Genomic DNA, 16,527 nt, shown 5'->3' with positions numbered 1-16,527 from the left:
GCGACGGGGACGGGGACGGGGACGGACCTACCGGAAATCCGGACTCAGCGCGTTGGGAAGCGACCGGATGCCGCAAATGTTTGACGTTGACCAAACTGTCCGTACATGCTGCAAGGCAGCCTGTGTCGTACACTCGTCGAACGGGCCTTTGGGCTGAACGTGCGTCGGCATCATGTGTATGGGCGGCGGCGGCCGGCCGCTGCGCGTCGCCGCCGCCGCGGCACCACCGCCGCCGTTGGCTGCCGACCTGACGTCACCCGCGGGTGCGGATACGACAGCCCGCGCCTTGGGGCGGTCGCCAAGCGTGAGGATGCCGCCCGGCGGTGTCGTCGGCGGCAGCGGCGGCAGCGGGTTCGGCTGACATCCTACGGCGGCGGAGCTTTGGGACGCCTGACGGCGAGCCTCTCCTGGAAAGCTGTACGACGACATGGCGGTGCCGTATGTCATGCCGGAAGCGGCGTCAGGATGACCTCCAAGAGGCGGAAGCTGCGGTGACGGCGACGCGGGAACCAGGGTCGCCGCCAGGCCACCGCTGCTCCCGCCGCCACCGCCGCTGCCGTTGTCAATGCCTTGTACGACAAAGGGCCCAGACGTGCGCCTTGCGACGCTGCTGGTTTCTGAGGAGGAGGACGTGTTCCGGTTCGTGACAGTGAGTCGCGGGGCCGCCGTGTCCTCGACAGAGCCACTCGGCCGCGGCGCCGCCGCCGCCATTGCCAGCGCCGCCGCGCCGCCGCCATCACCACCGGAGCTGCTGCCGCGCCATGCGTACGACACACTGCCGTGGCGGCCGCTGCTCCCGCCCACACTGCTGGCGGTAACGCTGGGTCGCCATGACGGTTGCCCCTCGTTGTAATCCGCCGCCCCGCCGGGCCCCGCGCCGCCGTCGCCGCTGAACTGCGCAGCACCTGTGGTTTCGGAGGCCTGCCGTAGCACTGCGCTCGAGTGTTGCGACGCCGCAGAACTGCCGGTGGTGGAGCTTCTCTGTTGGGCTGTGTTGCCAGGTGGCCGAGGCGGCGACGGGATGCCGCCGCTGCTCTGACGCCGCTGCCGTTCGCTGCCGCTGCCGCCACTTAGGCCCCCCGCCAAAGCCGACGATGCAAATGTCCCCGCCGCGTTGGCGCCGTCGCTGCCGCCGCCGGAGGCGGGGCGCGAACCGGCGCCGGACGGGGTCGATGCCCTGTTGTACTCTTCGTACTCTGGTGACGAATACGAGGGTCGGCGGCCGCCTCGCGCCGACGGCAAGTCATCCGCGTCTGGAGCCGCACCAGGCTGTTGCACGGCCGCTGCCGCGCCGGGTCCAGAGCCACCGCTGCTGCGGCTGCGGCTGCTCGATGCACGGCCCCCGGCTACGCCGCTACCTATGCTGCTGCCGCTGCCGCCGCCTACACCTCCACTCCCTTCCGCCGCCGCGACGTCAGGACTGGGAGCCGCTGCACCGGCGCCCTCCCCGGGGCCCCCACCCTCGGCAGGTCCACCTCCACCTCCACCTTCACCTCCGGACACTGCCGCCGCGCCGCGGTCACTCGAGGTTCTTGCAGCGGTGACGGCGGCAGCGCCTGACCCAGATCGCCCGTCTCCCATCACGGCGCCGTCAGAACGACGGCCGCCCTCAGCCGCTGCCACATTGCCGCCATCAGCAGTGTCGTCGGCGGTCCCCGGGGCGCCGTACTCAGGGCTTGCGCCGCTGCCGGCATCCGGACCCCCCGTGGAAGTAATATCAGTCGTGCCAGCGCCCACATCCGCGTCCGCCGCGTCCTTGGCAGGAGCGACCCCCCGGGAGGTTCCGGACGACCAACGTTTTTCCGTTCGGACTTCTTCCTGCTGCAGTAGCCGACCTGCTCCGGAACCATCCGCAGATTCTGATGTACCAGGAGCGCTGCCCCCCTCTCCGTCCTCGCCGCCGCCGCCGCCGCCGCCGCCGCTTCCAGTGGCGCTGGCGCCGCTATCCTCAGCCTTTGGGGCAAGCCCCGGGGATGCGTCTGCAGAGGATGGAGCTGTCCCGATAGCGCTGGCGGTGACGTCGGCGGGGCCGTCAGCGTCGTCTTCGGTGGCCGGCATGACCGGGCTCACGCCACGAGAGACGCCAGCGCCGTACATCATTGAAGTACTACCAGCTACGCTGGGCTGTGAGCCTAGGGAGGCTTGGGACCCAGCCGACCGCTGAGGCTGCTCTTCCGCCGGCTCTGGCGATACTGCCGCACCCGCCGCTGTATCCGCTGTCTCGGTATCGGCTGTTGACCCCTCAGTCCAAATCCCGGAGGGTCTCCCTTCTGCAACTGGGTTGCCACCGTCAGTACCTCCCCCCCCAGCATTTGCAACGGGGACGAGACCCGATGCCTCAGGTGCGTTGGCGCTGCTGTGACTAGCGCGGCCGGATGACGACTCGCCGCCGGGGACGTAGCTCTCCGAGACTGGTCCCTGCAGGCTGGCCCCTTGAGCTTCCGAGTCCTGGTCAAGAAGTCGCATGACCTCGCTTCCGAGAGCTGGGATGTGATAGGTCATCGATGGTTCGCCTGACGAGCCAACGTCCCGTACAGAGCTTTCCCCCCCAACGCTTTTGATAGAAGTTGTGTTGCCTGATTCAGCAGCAGCGGCAGGTTGTGCAGCTTTGTTGGCGTCGCTGGCCTCCCTGACCGGCGCAGGAAGGAAACTGTTACCCTTGCTGCCAGAGCCGCTTTCAGTTAGAATCAATCCATCTACAAGTCTTCTGTTGTAGGGCTCTTTATACTCAGGAGAAACACGACCGGCTTCACCACGAGCGTCGACAATGCCATCCACATTTCCTTTTTCCATCCCTACGTCTTCCAAGTCCTGAATTATTGCAACATAGGTACAGATATCCAAAAAAAGTCGATAATTTGCATGGTTAACGCAGGCTGTCCGCGGAGCCTATTTTTAGGACCTGCGGACCTGTAACTTCTGATCTTCAATCTCATAGGTAGCACCTCATGCCATACAGACATTTGAAGTGATGAAAAGGTGGCATCACAAGTATGAGTTAATTTTCCAGGCGCACACCGATAGTCCTCATACGTCGGTTGCCTCGATAGAAAGTGGTGCATTACATTACAGCGACTCAGATTCAATTAGACCGCAAATTATATCTGTATATGTTGATCAGGGTTGGAAGGTAAAGCATGCCACTAAGTTGAAGGGCTCGTCCCGTGGGCCGTTTTGGAGTTATAACAGTCGCTCTTTCACGCGGTCATCCCACTCCGGGCATCCCTAGCATTCACGGAGTTAACTTATGATTCCATCGTTATTAAATTCTCAGTCTTATGTATGCTTCACCAACATGTCTTCATCCCTCGAGTACTTTACTCGTTGTAACTCAAACTGCACGACTCCCCTTCAGTTCATCTCTCCTTTCTTCCACAAATCTTCCAAAACGATCATACGCACTCTAGGATCAGTTGCTTAACGCCTGCATCACCAGTGGAGGCAACAACCCAGAACCGGTGTATTTCCACCTTCCTCGGCCACCTGCAGGCGTGCGTTGGGAAGAACCGATGAAAATGATCCTCTGCATATACACATGTTAGCAGCCAAGTATAGCCAGCACACTTCAGCAGTCTAGCCTTCCCAGCCCTCACACAAATCGCCTGCACTCGCAAGACGTCTTGCAAATTTCCGTTTAGCTCAAATCCAACTCCCCAAGCCTGCACTTGCATACCCCGCATCGCCAACCGCGGCAACTCCGATCCTCAACAATTTCCAACCTAACGCGCAACGTCATGCGTGCAACTTAACATTCGCAACAAGCAAGCAAGCGCAACTTTCCGTTACTCACTCTGCTACTCCTACTTAACACTTACATAGCAGCGAAACCAGGTCAATGTATCGAGGTTAATGTGCAGTGCCGTACAGGGTTCGCTGCTGTGCAGTGTCGAGTGCCATGCAATATGCTGGAAACTGTCGTATACTGCCGTATACTGCGTTTGCAGCCCATGACGACGCCCATGACGACGCCCATGACGCCCATGGCACACGGAAGAGGGAAATGCAAACGCGGCAGCAGCTCCGCCTTGGCTTACGAAGCAGCGTCAAAAAAGTGATGACACACAGACACATCACAGGACATCGCAAAAGGCGCCTAGGCTGCGCATGTGAGGTATTGGTATCGCTCCTCACAGCTCAAGTCTGTTAGAGCCGCTTGTCAAGGCTGCCGCAGTCGCTTCTGTGGCAGCCGGAAGCAGGGCCGCCACCGTCGTGATAGCGCGCCTCGCCACCGCCGCCGCTGCCGCTGCCGCCGCCATCACTCGATCCCCCGTGCGAGTCAAGCCCTCCAACATCCCGGTCCTCTCCATTGGTGGGTACCACAGCAGCATCAGCTGCGGGGCCGTGTAAAGCACACCAGGATCGCTCTACTCTACTCACAGATTGATAGCATTCCTGCCCCTCCCTGGAGGCATATGCATGTCCGTGTGCGTGTGCGTATGCATATGCCTCCAGGCGGTAGAGGAGCCAGCCGAGGAACTGGAACTGAACTAGCCAGGCGTAGCAGTAGGGCCCAAGAAGCTAATGTGAGACTCCGCAAATTGCAGTTGCGAAAATTGTTGTTGGCTGTGAAGTTGACTTCATGGTGTGAAGTGTGCAGGTTGTGTGTGTGATTAAGTGCCTACTTGCTCTCACACCAGGCAAGGGGTACCCAGGGAGAAGCCAAGGGAGCTGAACCCTTCTTACACTTGCACTGTGCATGCCGTTTTGGTGGCAAAGTCACTGTTCAGTGTATGTGTTCGTAAGCGCCTTCGCCAACAACATACGCCCATGCCCTTCAGGAGAACGCAGAACGCGGAAGATCGACGGCGGAAAAGCGTGTGGGTGCGTGTGTTTCGCTGCCGTACCTGCAGGAAGAGGAGACCGTGTACGATCCAGCACTTTATTGCACGGGGGACTCGCAGTCTCAGCTTACGGGCCTTATGCCGCAGCTCGGACTCCACCAGGATGAGAGGGGCCTGGGGAGATGGTCCAGGGACGAGGTCAGCGGAGCCAATTTGTGTCTCGTGTTCGTGTGTGTCTCGTGTTCGTGTGTGTGTACGCATGTGTGTGTGTGCGTGTGTGTATGCGTGTGTACGTGCGTGTGGGTGTGCGCGTGCGCGTTACGCAACTCTAGCGTGTGTGTTTGCAGCCGTTAAAGAAGGGTTGCGTTATCCGACTCCAAAGTTGTAGTAACGCCCGCACGTACGAGGACCCAGAGAAGGGCCCCAGGGGCCGAAGGCGCTCCCAAATAGACAGATACCACCGCAAAGGGACGGAAGGATTACTGCTATCCTATCACACGTCAATACCGCCGATCTAACCGAGCTATTCGGACTGTCATGCTCTAGCAGTGCGCCTGGTATTAGAGACCCCCTTTAGCCAGGTGGTGTGGATAAGGGTTGCCAAGTCAAGCTGGTCACCAGCGGTGTGACCATCATTCACATATCCTGCACAGGCATCCTCTGCATGGGGTTTACATATATGCTGGCCAATCCAAAAGTACATGCCTTTCGTCTTCCACAGCTCGGAGCTTGCAAAACTTGCAGTTCCTCTGTGCTATGTGTACCGGGGAGGGGGAGAATTATATGCAACATACAAAATGTGCACTACTTGCTGTGTGTGTGTGTGTGTGTGTGTGTCTGAGGAGGAGGAGTGTGCGTGTTATGTGAACGCCGGTGGCCGGAATGGTGATTACGGCGGTCCGGATTAGGGTCCCCGGAGGAGAGAGTTATACACGGTTTGTATGAATGAGGGTTCAAAACTTGTTCAAAAGCTGTTCACCCACGCCTTTAAGGGTCCACCGCGCGTGTTCAGTTCGGCAGTAGCTCACCCGGGAGGTGGTTCCCGCTCCCTTGGGTACCCACCACCACCTCACCAGACGAGATTCACTTCGCCAAGCCCGGGGAAAGAGAGCAGAGCAAATAGCACGTTTGGTGCCAAACACAATCCGGCTGTGCGGCTTCCAATGCAATTCAGTGGCACTTGAGAGGTGCTTTGAGCGGTGTGGGGTGTATTGGGGGGGGGAGAACCACCTACGTGGCGTTTGGGTGGGTACGTTTGGGTGGGTACGTGCGTGCACGAGAAAGGGAAGGGTAGATGACACCGCTCTTTTGCTCCTGCACTTGCTATCCCCCTAAACCCCCTAACCCTCATTAAACATCCCAATGAAACATTGCGATTGTTAGGACGGTTGCCGGTACCCCACCTGTAGAGCAAACAGCAGCAGCCAGCTGCCGCCCGTGGTGGTGCCGCTCATGCTGTAGCAAACCAGCTCATGCCACAGCCCCGAAACCAGGAAGGTCATCTGTACGGCAGCGAAACGCCGTGCGCGCGACGATCGATGCAGGTTGGCGGCTTGTGATCCGGACGGCGCCGCGGCGGTTGCGGTTCGTGGTTGGCGTGGCTGTGACTGGCCGCGGCGGCGGCTCTGGTGGTTAAGCTCGTTAGGTGGCGCCGGCGTTGCCGCCGTGAACATCTTGGATTTCTGTACGGGAGGTGGTACGGCATCAGACGCTTCAGCGGCAGACGTGCCAATTGCACGCCGACGGTGCGCGGCAGAAAAGCTGCCGACGCAGACACTCTTGCAGCCGCCGCCGGCACCACCACCATCATCGCCATCAACACCGCCGCCGTCAACGCCATCACCGCTCCAGGCTCGCTCCAGCATGTTCCGCAGCGCCGGGCTGCCGCTACTGCCGCCGCTGATGCTGCTGAAGCTGCTGCTGCAGACATCACTACCGGGGCTACAGCTACTGCCGTCGCTACTGCTATGGCTGCTGGCGTCCGGCGACAGCGAAGCCAAGAGCTCGGGCAGCGGAATGGACGAGGTTGTTGGGCTCTGGCTTTGGCCTTCCTTGTGGTTCTGAAAGTGGAGTGGCGACGTGTCATCTCTGGAGCCGCCTCCATCCCCTTCCCCTCCTCCTCGTCCACAGCTGGTTTTACTGCTGGTGGAGGAGCTTCCGGATTGTGTAGTAGTTGTTAAAGTGCTTTCCGTTGCCGCTGAAGCGGCGACGGTGGCCGCGGGGGCGGCAGGTGGTGTCGGAGCCGAGGGCGCTGGTCCTGACGGCGGCGGCGGCGGCAGCGGCGGCGGCTCCGCCGCCGCCCATCGCCCTGGCATAGTACAGTACGGCAGGGTGCGAAACGGCCCAACCGTCATTAACACAATTTATTCCTGCATCCACCCACCCGAACGCCCACCCTTGACCCAGCCTCTTCCCACCCCGTCCTCAGCCCAATCGTCCTCCACACTCTCCTGCCCTTCCACCTCCCACCTCCCCCCCACTCCCCCCATGTCATAACTCACTCCCACCCGTTTCTCTCCCTGTCACCTCAGCCCCCCTCGCCCACCCCGGCCCTCACCTTCCATGACGGGGTCATAGCACACGGGTCGTAGCACCCCCGTGACGGTGATGTTCCAGCGCCGGGACCACAGCTCGGCAAAGGAGGCCGCCTGCAACGGATCAAAGGATTAACGGCGCAACGGGTTAACGGATTAACGGTGCAACGGACTAACCACAAAATGAATCAACGGCCCAACAGACCCCACACATGAAACCATCAATTTAATGAATGATGGCGGACAGGTGAAACCTGTTAAAAAACAGAACAGCTTAGCACCAGCTGAGCGAACAGGGCGGGTTAGGCCTCCTTCCCCTCCCCTCCCCAACACGCACCTACCACCCACACACGCACTCACCCCCCCACCCACCCATCCATCCACCCATCCACACGGCACCCTCACCTTCCAAGCCTCGTCGAAATGCAGCTCCACTCTCTGTCCCAGCGCCAGCAGCGGCACCATGTCCACCAGATCACCCATACCGGTCACCTCGAGCATCAGAGCGACACCTGTCGGCACAAATTGCGCCGCGTTCGTGCGGGGAAGGGAAGGAGGGAGGTGGCCAGGAGACCCCAGCAGAAGGGGGCCTTATGTGCAGCAAGCGCGAGAAAACCAGAGCGCCGAAGTCCGCGGGTAGGGACAGAGAGAGGGATGGCAAGGTTGGGACGGTGCCGGTGGAGGGCGGTGCGGCGGCTGTGCGGTGCAAACAGGTGAAGTTATAACTTACAAGCTCCACGCACAAGTGCGGGGGTAACCGTGAAAGCCGGGGGGCACATGGACGGTAATCGTTTCTAGTGGGGTTACGTGGTGCACCATCATCGCCCTCCCTCGGAAGTCCGCTTGAGCACGGAGCGCCTTAGAGCAACATGCCGGGTCTCCAAGAAACTTCCAAGGGGAACCTGGCTGGCTAGTGCCAGGGGTGGGGCCTCGGTCATAATCGTGCGCATGTCAAGCCCTTGAAACGCGAGGTCATGCTCGTATTTAGCCCGTGTATTATGTACGCCGGGCATTCCACAAAGACATGCATTCCGTCTTCAACCACCCCGCAGTCGCAAAGCCTGGAGGTGCACGCTGTGCACTTACGGCAGTTAGGCCAGTTAATCTCTAACTCCCAACAGCCTAACCAGAAACGCATAAGCACTGGATGCAAACGTTGGAGCATGGCGGTTTCAGCGTGGGCCAGCCACTTGTGCCGGTACTTCCGCCGGTACTTCCACTTTGGAAGGTGCATGGATTACCGAGGGTATCCGGGCACTCCCACCGGGAGTCGAGCCGCCTAGCGAACTCTTTGAGTATGCTTCCCACTGGCAACCTAACGGTGGCGTAATGTGCTGTGAGATCGTCACCACGCAGACCGGCTGGGGGCTCAAAAGGTGACATCACCCAGTTTCGATCTGGGGACCTCCTGTGTGTAAGACAGGTGTGATTCCACTACACCATGATGCCGAATTATTCAATGATGACACTATACACGTCCAAAGTATATATATACATATCTCTTATGCAGTGTTGTTGTTAATCTTATTGTTGTTAATCTTATATCTTACAAGTAGCGGTTGAGGAGCAGTGGAGGGGCAGTGGCGGTGGAGGGGCAGTGGCGGTGGAGGGGCAGTGGCGGTGGAGGGGCAGTGGCGGTGGAGGGGCAGTGGCGGTGGAGGGGCAGTGGCGGTGGAGGGGCAGTGGCGGTGGAGGGGCAGTGGCGGTGGAGGGGCAGTGGCGGTGGAGGGGCAGTGGCGGTGGAGGGGCAGTGGCGGTGGAGGGGCAGTGGCGGTGGAGGGGCAGTGGCGGTGGAGGGGCAGTGGCGGTGGAGGGGCAGTGGCGGTGGAGGGGCAGTGGCGGTGGAGGGGCAGTGGCGGTGGAGGGGCAGTGGCGGTGGAGGGGCAGTGGCGGTGGAGGGGCAGTGGCGGTGGAGGGGCAGGGGCGGTGGAGGGGCAGTGGCGGTGGAGGGGCAGTGGCGGTGGAGGGGCAGTGGCGGTGGAGGGGCAGTGGCAATGCACCGAGGGGCTATTTACCCAGCCAGATTGGAGATGTAAGTAGGAACGCTGACGAGACTTCAGATAGTGGAGCCCAGGGTAGAAACATGTGAGATGCAGCAGTTAAATCCTGCCCCAAGAAATGCAGGAGGCCCAGGAAGCAAGGATGGGCTGGGCTAGGTAGCGCGGGCTGCAATCTGACGGAGGCGGGAGAGAGGCCATGTATACATACAGGGGGCCGCTGGTGAAGCTATACCACCCTGTAGCAACATATATGTACACACGGAGACTGGGGAGGGGCGGGAAGGGAAGAGCAGCTGAAGCGAGTGACGACAGCGGGGTCCCATCGGGAGATATTCACTTACCCAGGAAGAAGTACGACACCGTACGGACCATTAGAACCAGCGCTAATGGCATTAGGTTCTCCAAGTAGCCGCGATTGCCGCCAATGCCGGCACCATTGGCGGCGGTCGTCGCAGTGGTGGCGGCATGTATGCGGAGGGATGCGTCGGCCGCCAGCCCCCGGAGGTGGGTATCGGCGGCCTGGATTGCAGAGGTGGAGAGCGCGGCTAGCGTCACAGCGCTCACTGCGGAAACGGCGGCGGCGCGGCGGCGGCAAGTGGCACGAGCACGTACGGCATGCAAACCTTACATACATACATGGGGCAGGTGGCTGGCAGAGGTTAAGGCCCGACTTCTGATCCCGGAGTGTCCGAGTTCGTATCCGGGTGTATAAGAAGGAATGAAATGGGAGGTGGCCTTCACTCTTGTGGACGGTGAAGGACGAGCTAACATCACCTTGCGAGCTGACCAGGAATGCTGGTGGTGAGTTGTCGAACCCAAAGAACACACGCTGAAGTCGGATGGGGTCGGAATGGATTAGGGTGCCCCTCTAGCAGGGGAGAGCAGGGAACTGCCTCGGGAAAGGGGACCGCTGGTGAAGCTTAACCTAACCACCCTGTAACAACATACATACATGTGTTTTACAGCGTGTTTTCGAGTTGCGTTACCCGACTCCAAAGTTGTAGTAACGCCCGCACGTACGAGGACCCAGAGAAGGGCCCAGGGGCCGAAGGCGCTCCCAAACAGACAGATACCACCACAAAGGGACGCAAGGATTACTGCTATCCTACCGCACGTCAATACCGCCGATCTAACCGAGCTATTCGGACTGTCATGCTCTCGCAATGCGCCTGCTATTGGAGACCCCCTTCAGCCAGGTGGTGTGGATAAGGGTTGCCAACTCCAGCTGGCCATCATCAGCCGTGACCATCAACACATCCTGCATAGTCCCCCCGCCAAACTCCCCACCTTCATCGTCGTACACTCACCCAAGCTCGCCAGCCCGTGTCGCAGCTTCGCAGCAGCTTCTTTCAGGCGCTGGCGCCAATCTGCGTTGCGTACGAACCAGCATAACGCAACGCGGTGTGTGTGTCTGTAAGTACGTATGTCTCCATGTATGTTTATATATGTGTCCCTTTGAAAGGAACCGTTGCATGCGACGGGAAAGGAAGCAGCAGTGTCTAGGAACAGGTGGGCTAATTGAGAGGGCCTTTTATCTTGCGGCCCTTGGCAGGGTGCTCTGACCACCTTGCTAAGGAGTTCCGACGGGAGGTTGTCCGATGAGATTTGCGCCAGCCGATAGCGCGGACGCTAGCAATTTTATTAGCATGTGGTTAGCGGTCATGCGACTTGCCTGTCAGGACGGGCTCAGATGGTGCGGGAATTACGGGAAGCAAGCATACGAGAAGGAAGCGCCCAAAGGCCGTCTGTTGCTCTCGGGCTGCGAGACAGCCCCTTCCCGCGCTCAGCGCGATGATCTGCATGCATATTAGCGTAGCAAAGGCAGGCCCGCAGCAACGTACGCTTTCATCGTTTTTATGATAATAAAAAGGAAGGAGATTTGGAGGTAAAGGAAAGATTAGCATCCAGGACCCGAAAGTTATATTCGAAAGGTTTTGGAAAGGCAACGACCCGTATGGAAAGCATCAAACCTTGAACGCCGACATGGACATAATACAGCAGAAGCTCTGTGCCAGGACAGGATTCGCGGCCCCGTCCAGCGCCAAGACCGGCAGCGCAAACAGCGCGGCCGCAAGCGGCAACAGCAGGGCCGCGCGACTAGATGACCCGGGCCGCGTTCGCATCGACGCCTGGTGGGCGAGCGCACATAGAACCACATCCGCGGCGCAAAGCGCCAAACACATGGCTGGATGATCCCAACGAATTCGGAGCGCTGCTGGACCAGAGCGCTGCAGGAGCGACGAATTGGTATTTTTCCTTCCTCTTTGACCCACTACTATTCACTACCCCAGTCTCCCCAATATAGGTTAGCACTCTGCGTCTGTGTCCCTGCCTTGGAATACATTTGCTAATTTGTGATGGCTACGAATAGTAGGCTGCTTTGCTTGGACGCGGAGGGAAAACGGCAGGTAATGAGACAGCTGCCTATAGTCTTGGACTGGAGGTCTAGGTTGGAAAGCATGGGAAGCAGCATGAAGCTTCACAAGCACCATCTTGAATCGATTGCAAACATATCAGATCATCAAGATATTTCGATTCTATGTGCGTTGCATGATGCAAAGCACATGACGCAAGGTACAGTAAGAGATCCGCGGACCGCACGTGCGCGGTTTGGGCTCTTCACGCGCGCCTTGCACTGTAAGTCCCTGCATATCCCGGAGACCCACATGTAATAGAATAGCACAGCTGTGTAAGGACCCGTTATGGTAAACACCTTTGTACACCAATCCGAACAGTTCCGAGCCGACCCCGCGCCGCGTGGGTGATACCCAACGCCAAGTTCAATTTTTCGTGGACGCATGCGGTCGTTGTTTGCAGCGTTCCGAAGCGGCGTTTCCGAGCCTACTTGGCCAACCATAACTGGTTTCGCCTGCGTTTCGTATTATCCTTGGCTCCGCAGTCTTTGCTTATTCTCGATGTGGGGATCCGATCGTCCCTAACTACTCCCCGCAAGCGGTCCTCAGTTTTTCGTCATGTTTAGATTGGGTGATTGAGCATGACATGAAGCTGGCCAGCTGGCTTTACTGGCCCTACACGTCCAATGGTTCTACTCTCCGTGAGTCTGGAGCCCACTGTAACCACACACACACACGCTCACATGAAGCTGGAGAATGCGATGAGTATCCATCTTCGTTCCACGATAAGCTCCATTCACACATTTTGTGCGGCACGCTGTGCGCGCCGACAGCGCTGCGCGAAATATTTGTACGGAAGCATGTGCAGATCATCACCATGACGCTCCACTCGGCCGCATGGCCACCGCGCGGACACGCGGCAAGAACCCTTTGACACGGCGAGCAATGCTGTTACGAGTGCCAGCATGCCCCAATGTAAGAATTAGCTGTCGTTCCTACCGGCGTGCGGCAACAACGAACATATGGGCCGTGGCAGTTGAGATTTACGCAAGACGTTACAGACAACTTTCCGTTGAAGGCCGGGAGCATGAAGGTGCCCGAGGTGCTTTCGGACCGTACACCTTAGCAACTTGCAAAGGTGTACGCGCCGATACGCGCCGTACAAGCGGCAAATTAGTCAGATTGGCAATCTGGGATAACATAATCCTAGTATTGGACCTTCTTAGCCGGTAGCTGCGAGTACACTGATGCACATGTTGAAGCCGTGAATGAACATCTTGCTTACGTCCAGAGGGTTCGTGACCTGTTCATGCAAAGCTACCTCACAGTTTGACGGCTAAGCGTGGTCAAACCTTATAATATGAGTTCTGCGGTGGTATATGATGCGAAAAGCAGAACTGTTACGACCGTGGCCGTCTTCGCGGATGCACGGCCAACAAAAAGTCACCGGCGTTCAGGCAAAGGGCACCATGATGATGAATGTGTGTATCCTATGAGAACCGGACTGCATTCTGATGAAGTACCGCATGGCCTGCGCTTGGCTGGAATTACAACCGGATACCGTCAGGGAGGCACCTACAGCGAGTGTCTCTGGACTCTTTTCACATGGCACAACCAGACCTTGAATAGCTGGACGATGATTCTAGGTAAGGGTCCTACTGCAAATTACGGCCTGGCACGTGCTGCTTGCACGGCATGTAGCATTGAGCTTTTTTAAGCTACCAGTGTTAAAAATATCAGCGTCGCTTGTCACATGAGGCAGCAACCAATCCTTGTGCAAATGGTACTACGCCATGTGCGCGTGCATACCGCCGGGTCAGGCTTGCGGGCAATCGACACGCAACGTGCATTACAGGAAACCCCACGTCTCAGGACTTTTGCATCTCAAGGAACCCACTTAGGGCACATGGAACACAGGAATCTACTTGTTGCAAGGCGTTCTCTGTTCCTCGCAAAGGGTTCCAACCGCCCTAACGGCGATGGAATGTGCGCAGTGCTGCACGCCCTTCAAGCCCTCAACTGTAGCACCCTCCAGCCATCTGTTACGTTTGGTTATGAGGAGACTACGTGACGACTGTGCGATGTGTTACGATGCAACCTGCAGTGATGTGACGCAGCTGACTGACCTTCAACTCGTCCCCGCAACAAAAAGCGCCAAGCTCCAACTTAGCTTTGATGTGGGTCGCCCAGCTCTCGCCCAGCCTCTTCCAAGCTTGGCTTTCCCAGTGCAGAAGATGCCTTCCTAGCTGCTGCCTCTCCTATTGCCGCCTTAATCGGGTTAACCAGCCACATGGCCATACGACCGCACAGCCACAAAGCCACTCAGTCGCTCAGCTGTCTATATTTTTGGTTGATGAAGGTTCAGCACCCCAGCTGCTTGGAAAAGCCCATCTTTAGCGGCTGGTAGTCAGAAGAATGTGTCGCGCCTTGCTGTCTCCTGCCTTGTGCTTTCCGCGATTTGGCGCCTCTTTTACCTTGCAGGCTGGCTCGTGTCTTCCTGGCTGCTGGCTTGGACTCTGACTCGGCTGCATCCTCGGGAGCTCGACTTGACTCCCTTCCTTGCGTTGTGGCTGTGCCCCACCGTCCACCTGCCTTTCACAGTGGGTGCGTGTGCTGCGGTGTGACGGCCTGATGATTTACATGTTTGCCGAATGGAGGTCGGAAGCCGTGGGTCCAGTGTCCAGTAAATTAAGTTCGCGCCCCTCCCATCCAACCACCACCACCTGCGTCAATCGATTCCGGGTCTAATCGACGTTTGGTGTCTAGTTTGTGAAACGAACCTTTACATCCACATGCGGATTCAGACCCACATCCACACGCACCATACATCACTTTACTACATGTAGTATGATATCTGATCTGGGTCAGGTTCATTACGCACCAAAGTACAGCAAACTACGCCACACCACACCCAGCTACGGTTCCACGGGGTTGCGCCATCAGGTCGCCATCAGACAACCGTCTGGGGGTCCAGGTTGCTGCCTCCACACCCGCCTGCGCCCATCACGTTCGTCTCTCTTCTCCCTCTCCCTCTCTCCTCTCTCTCTCTCCCCGCCCTCTCTCTCTCTCTGTCTCTCCCCCACACATACACAACGCACTCGCCTTTCCCCGTCACATCTCTCATCTCACGTTGACACGGCAGGCTATCACCAGTTCCTGTGTATCAGTCCCACGGTGCTGCGCCGCTGGAGGGCTCTGGATGTGGCCTTCATATTCATCGCCTCCATACCCCTCACATACGGACTATCGTACTTCGTCATGCCCTTGCCGTACGCGTTGGGCTTAACGGCGGTAACGATTGGGCTGTCTCTGCATGCCTGGCACCACGCCGCCACACTGCCTGCGGGGGCGGAAATCGACAAGAAGGCCAACACGCGCTACGTGGTGAGTTGATGGCTAGAAGGCGATAGGGCCCTGTGCGGCCGCATCGTCTATCTGGGCTTTGTGGTTTCAGGTCTCTGCATTGGCGCGATGTATTTCACCTCACCTGGACATGTCCGTACTGTCGTGCAATCGCACTTGCAGGGTTACGTGGTCCTTGTCTACACCTTCCCCATCCTGCTCCAAGCAGGTCGCGACATGCAGCAATTTATACTGTACGACAATAGTAACCCCGGAGCCATGCACGATTTGCCGTACACGTTCTGGTGCGCTGCCGCCATTACGTTTTGCTTCCTGTTTGGGGGAGTAACCTACGTGGTGTCATTTCCGGACATTTACGCACCAGGTGTCTTTGACATTGTGGTGAGTCTCATGTAGTGAAGTTTGCCCGCATGGGGTACCTCCACGGCGCGTCAGGCGAGCAGCGCGGGAGAGGAAACAGCGGTTATTCAACAATTTACCTTGAACGAGGAATAGAAAGATGGAAGTCGAGTGATGCGGGCGGGTAAAGTTCAGGCCCAACGGAAAAACGGTATCGTCAAGCGACATGTTTCTTGGAACCCTCCTGTTTTGTGTTAAGGTTTATTAGCTGTGACAAATGTGTGACATCGTGCAGCAGTGCAGCACGTGTTTACTACCGCCTTGATCTGCTGTGTGGCTATATAGCATGTGGCTATAGCTTTTACCTGCATGGACGGAATGCCCCGACCACATGAGGTCCATGTTGCTCTGGAGGGGGGGATTTGCAGCGTCGGTGTTTTCGGGATCCACGTTGCGCCGCTTTGCCTTTGTGCCTCTCTTTGCCTTAGCAAATCGCCGCCTGCACAAGAGAGTCCTCCTTTGCTACTGCAGCCGCAGCAGCCGCAGCAGCAGCAGCAGCAGCAAATGACATTAGCAGTCATAGCACGGGCAGCAGTAACATCGACTGCAGTACAAAGGGAATAGATACTCAGCCAGTGCAGCCCATTCTCTCAACCTCCCACCACTTCCATTCCCTCTCCCACTCCCCCGGCCCGCTCCCTCTTCCTCATGCTCCGTAGGGTGCCGCACAGCAGCTAATGCATCTGGCCATTGCCGGTGCGCACGCCATCGAGTGGCTGTTCGTGATTCACATGTACCAACGGACCCGTGGGTCAGTCGCGGTGGAATCTTGAGGTCCCCGGGGCCACCATGGTGGGAGATTACAAACATACTACACGTTGTAGATTGCATTATTCGCATCCCAGCAGTGGATGAATGGAACTAGAGTCGGAGAGGAGAGGTGACGCGGGAAGAGCGATCGAGTGAGTCCAAATGGGGTTAGCAGATAAGAAATAAATAGGACGCGTGCTTTGGTTGGTGCGGAGGACGGTGCGCTTTTTACGCAGCTGTGACTTTGAAACTCCAGGGTGCTGTGCATGAATCACAGCCTCCGACATATCATGTGCTATGGTACTTGTGTTATTGTGCTATTGACTCAGCTCTCTAAATTGCGGAG

At 58.0% G+C, this 16,527-nt stretch overlaps 2 protein-coding genes across 2 annotated transcripts in view; one reads left to right on the top strand and one right to left on the bottom strand.

Moving 5' to 3' along the window:
• The window catches only part of VOLCADRAFT_120968 (uncharacterized protein), a 16,744-nt gene extending 6,062 nt beyond the window's left edge, over positions 1-10,682 (bottom strand). Inside the window, exons 1-8 of the mRNA XM_002951463.1 lie at positions 10,623-10,682; positions 9,657-9,878; positions 7,721-7,827; positions 7,339-7,429; positions 6,185-6,978; positions 4,845-4,955; positions 4,132-4,331; positions 32-2,629 (exon numbers count right to left, since the gene is read on the bottom strand). Of these exons, the coding sequence (XP_002951509.1) occupies positions 32-2,629; positions 4,132-4,331; positions 4,845-4,955; positions 6,185-6,978; positions 7,339-7,429; positions 7,721-7,827; positions 9,657-9,708 (3,953 nt within the window). The 5' untranslated portion in view covers positions 9,709-9,878; positions 10,623-10,682. The remainder of the gene's footprint in view (positions 1-31; positions 2,630-4,131; positions 4,332-4,844; positions 4,956-6,184; positions 6,979-7,338; positions 7,430-7,720; positions 7,828-9,656; positions 9,879-10,622) is intronic.
• Positions 10,683-13,161: 2,479 nt separating this feature from the next.
• VOLCADRAFT_92076 (uncharacterized protein) lies at positions 13,162-16,204 on the top strand (the record flags this gene model as incomplete). The annotated part of the gene is made up of 5 exons (XM_002951548.1): positions 13,162-13,315; positions 14,151-14,273; positions 14,812-15,053; positions 15,195-15,413; positions 16,091-16,204. 5 exons carry the CDS (start codon positions 13,162-13,164, stop codon positions 16,202-16,204), a joined length of 852 nt encoding a protein of 283 aa, XP_002951594.1.
• Positions 16,205-16,527: the final 323 nt, after the last annotated feature.

This window comes from Volvox carteri (assembly GCF_000143455.1).
Source record: "Volvox carteri f. nagariensis unplaced genomic scaffold VOLCAscaffold_24, whole genome shotgun sequence".
NCBI lineage: Eukaryota > Viridiplantae > Chlorophyta > Chlorophyceae > Chlamydomonadales > Volvocaceae > Volvox > Volvox carteri.
Note: the sequence above shows the minus strand (reverse complement) of the source record. Positions and strands in the feature narration are given on the sequence as shown.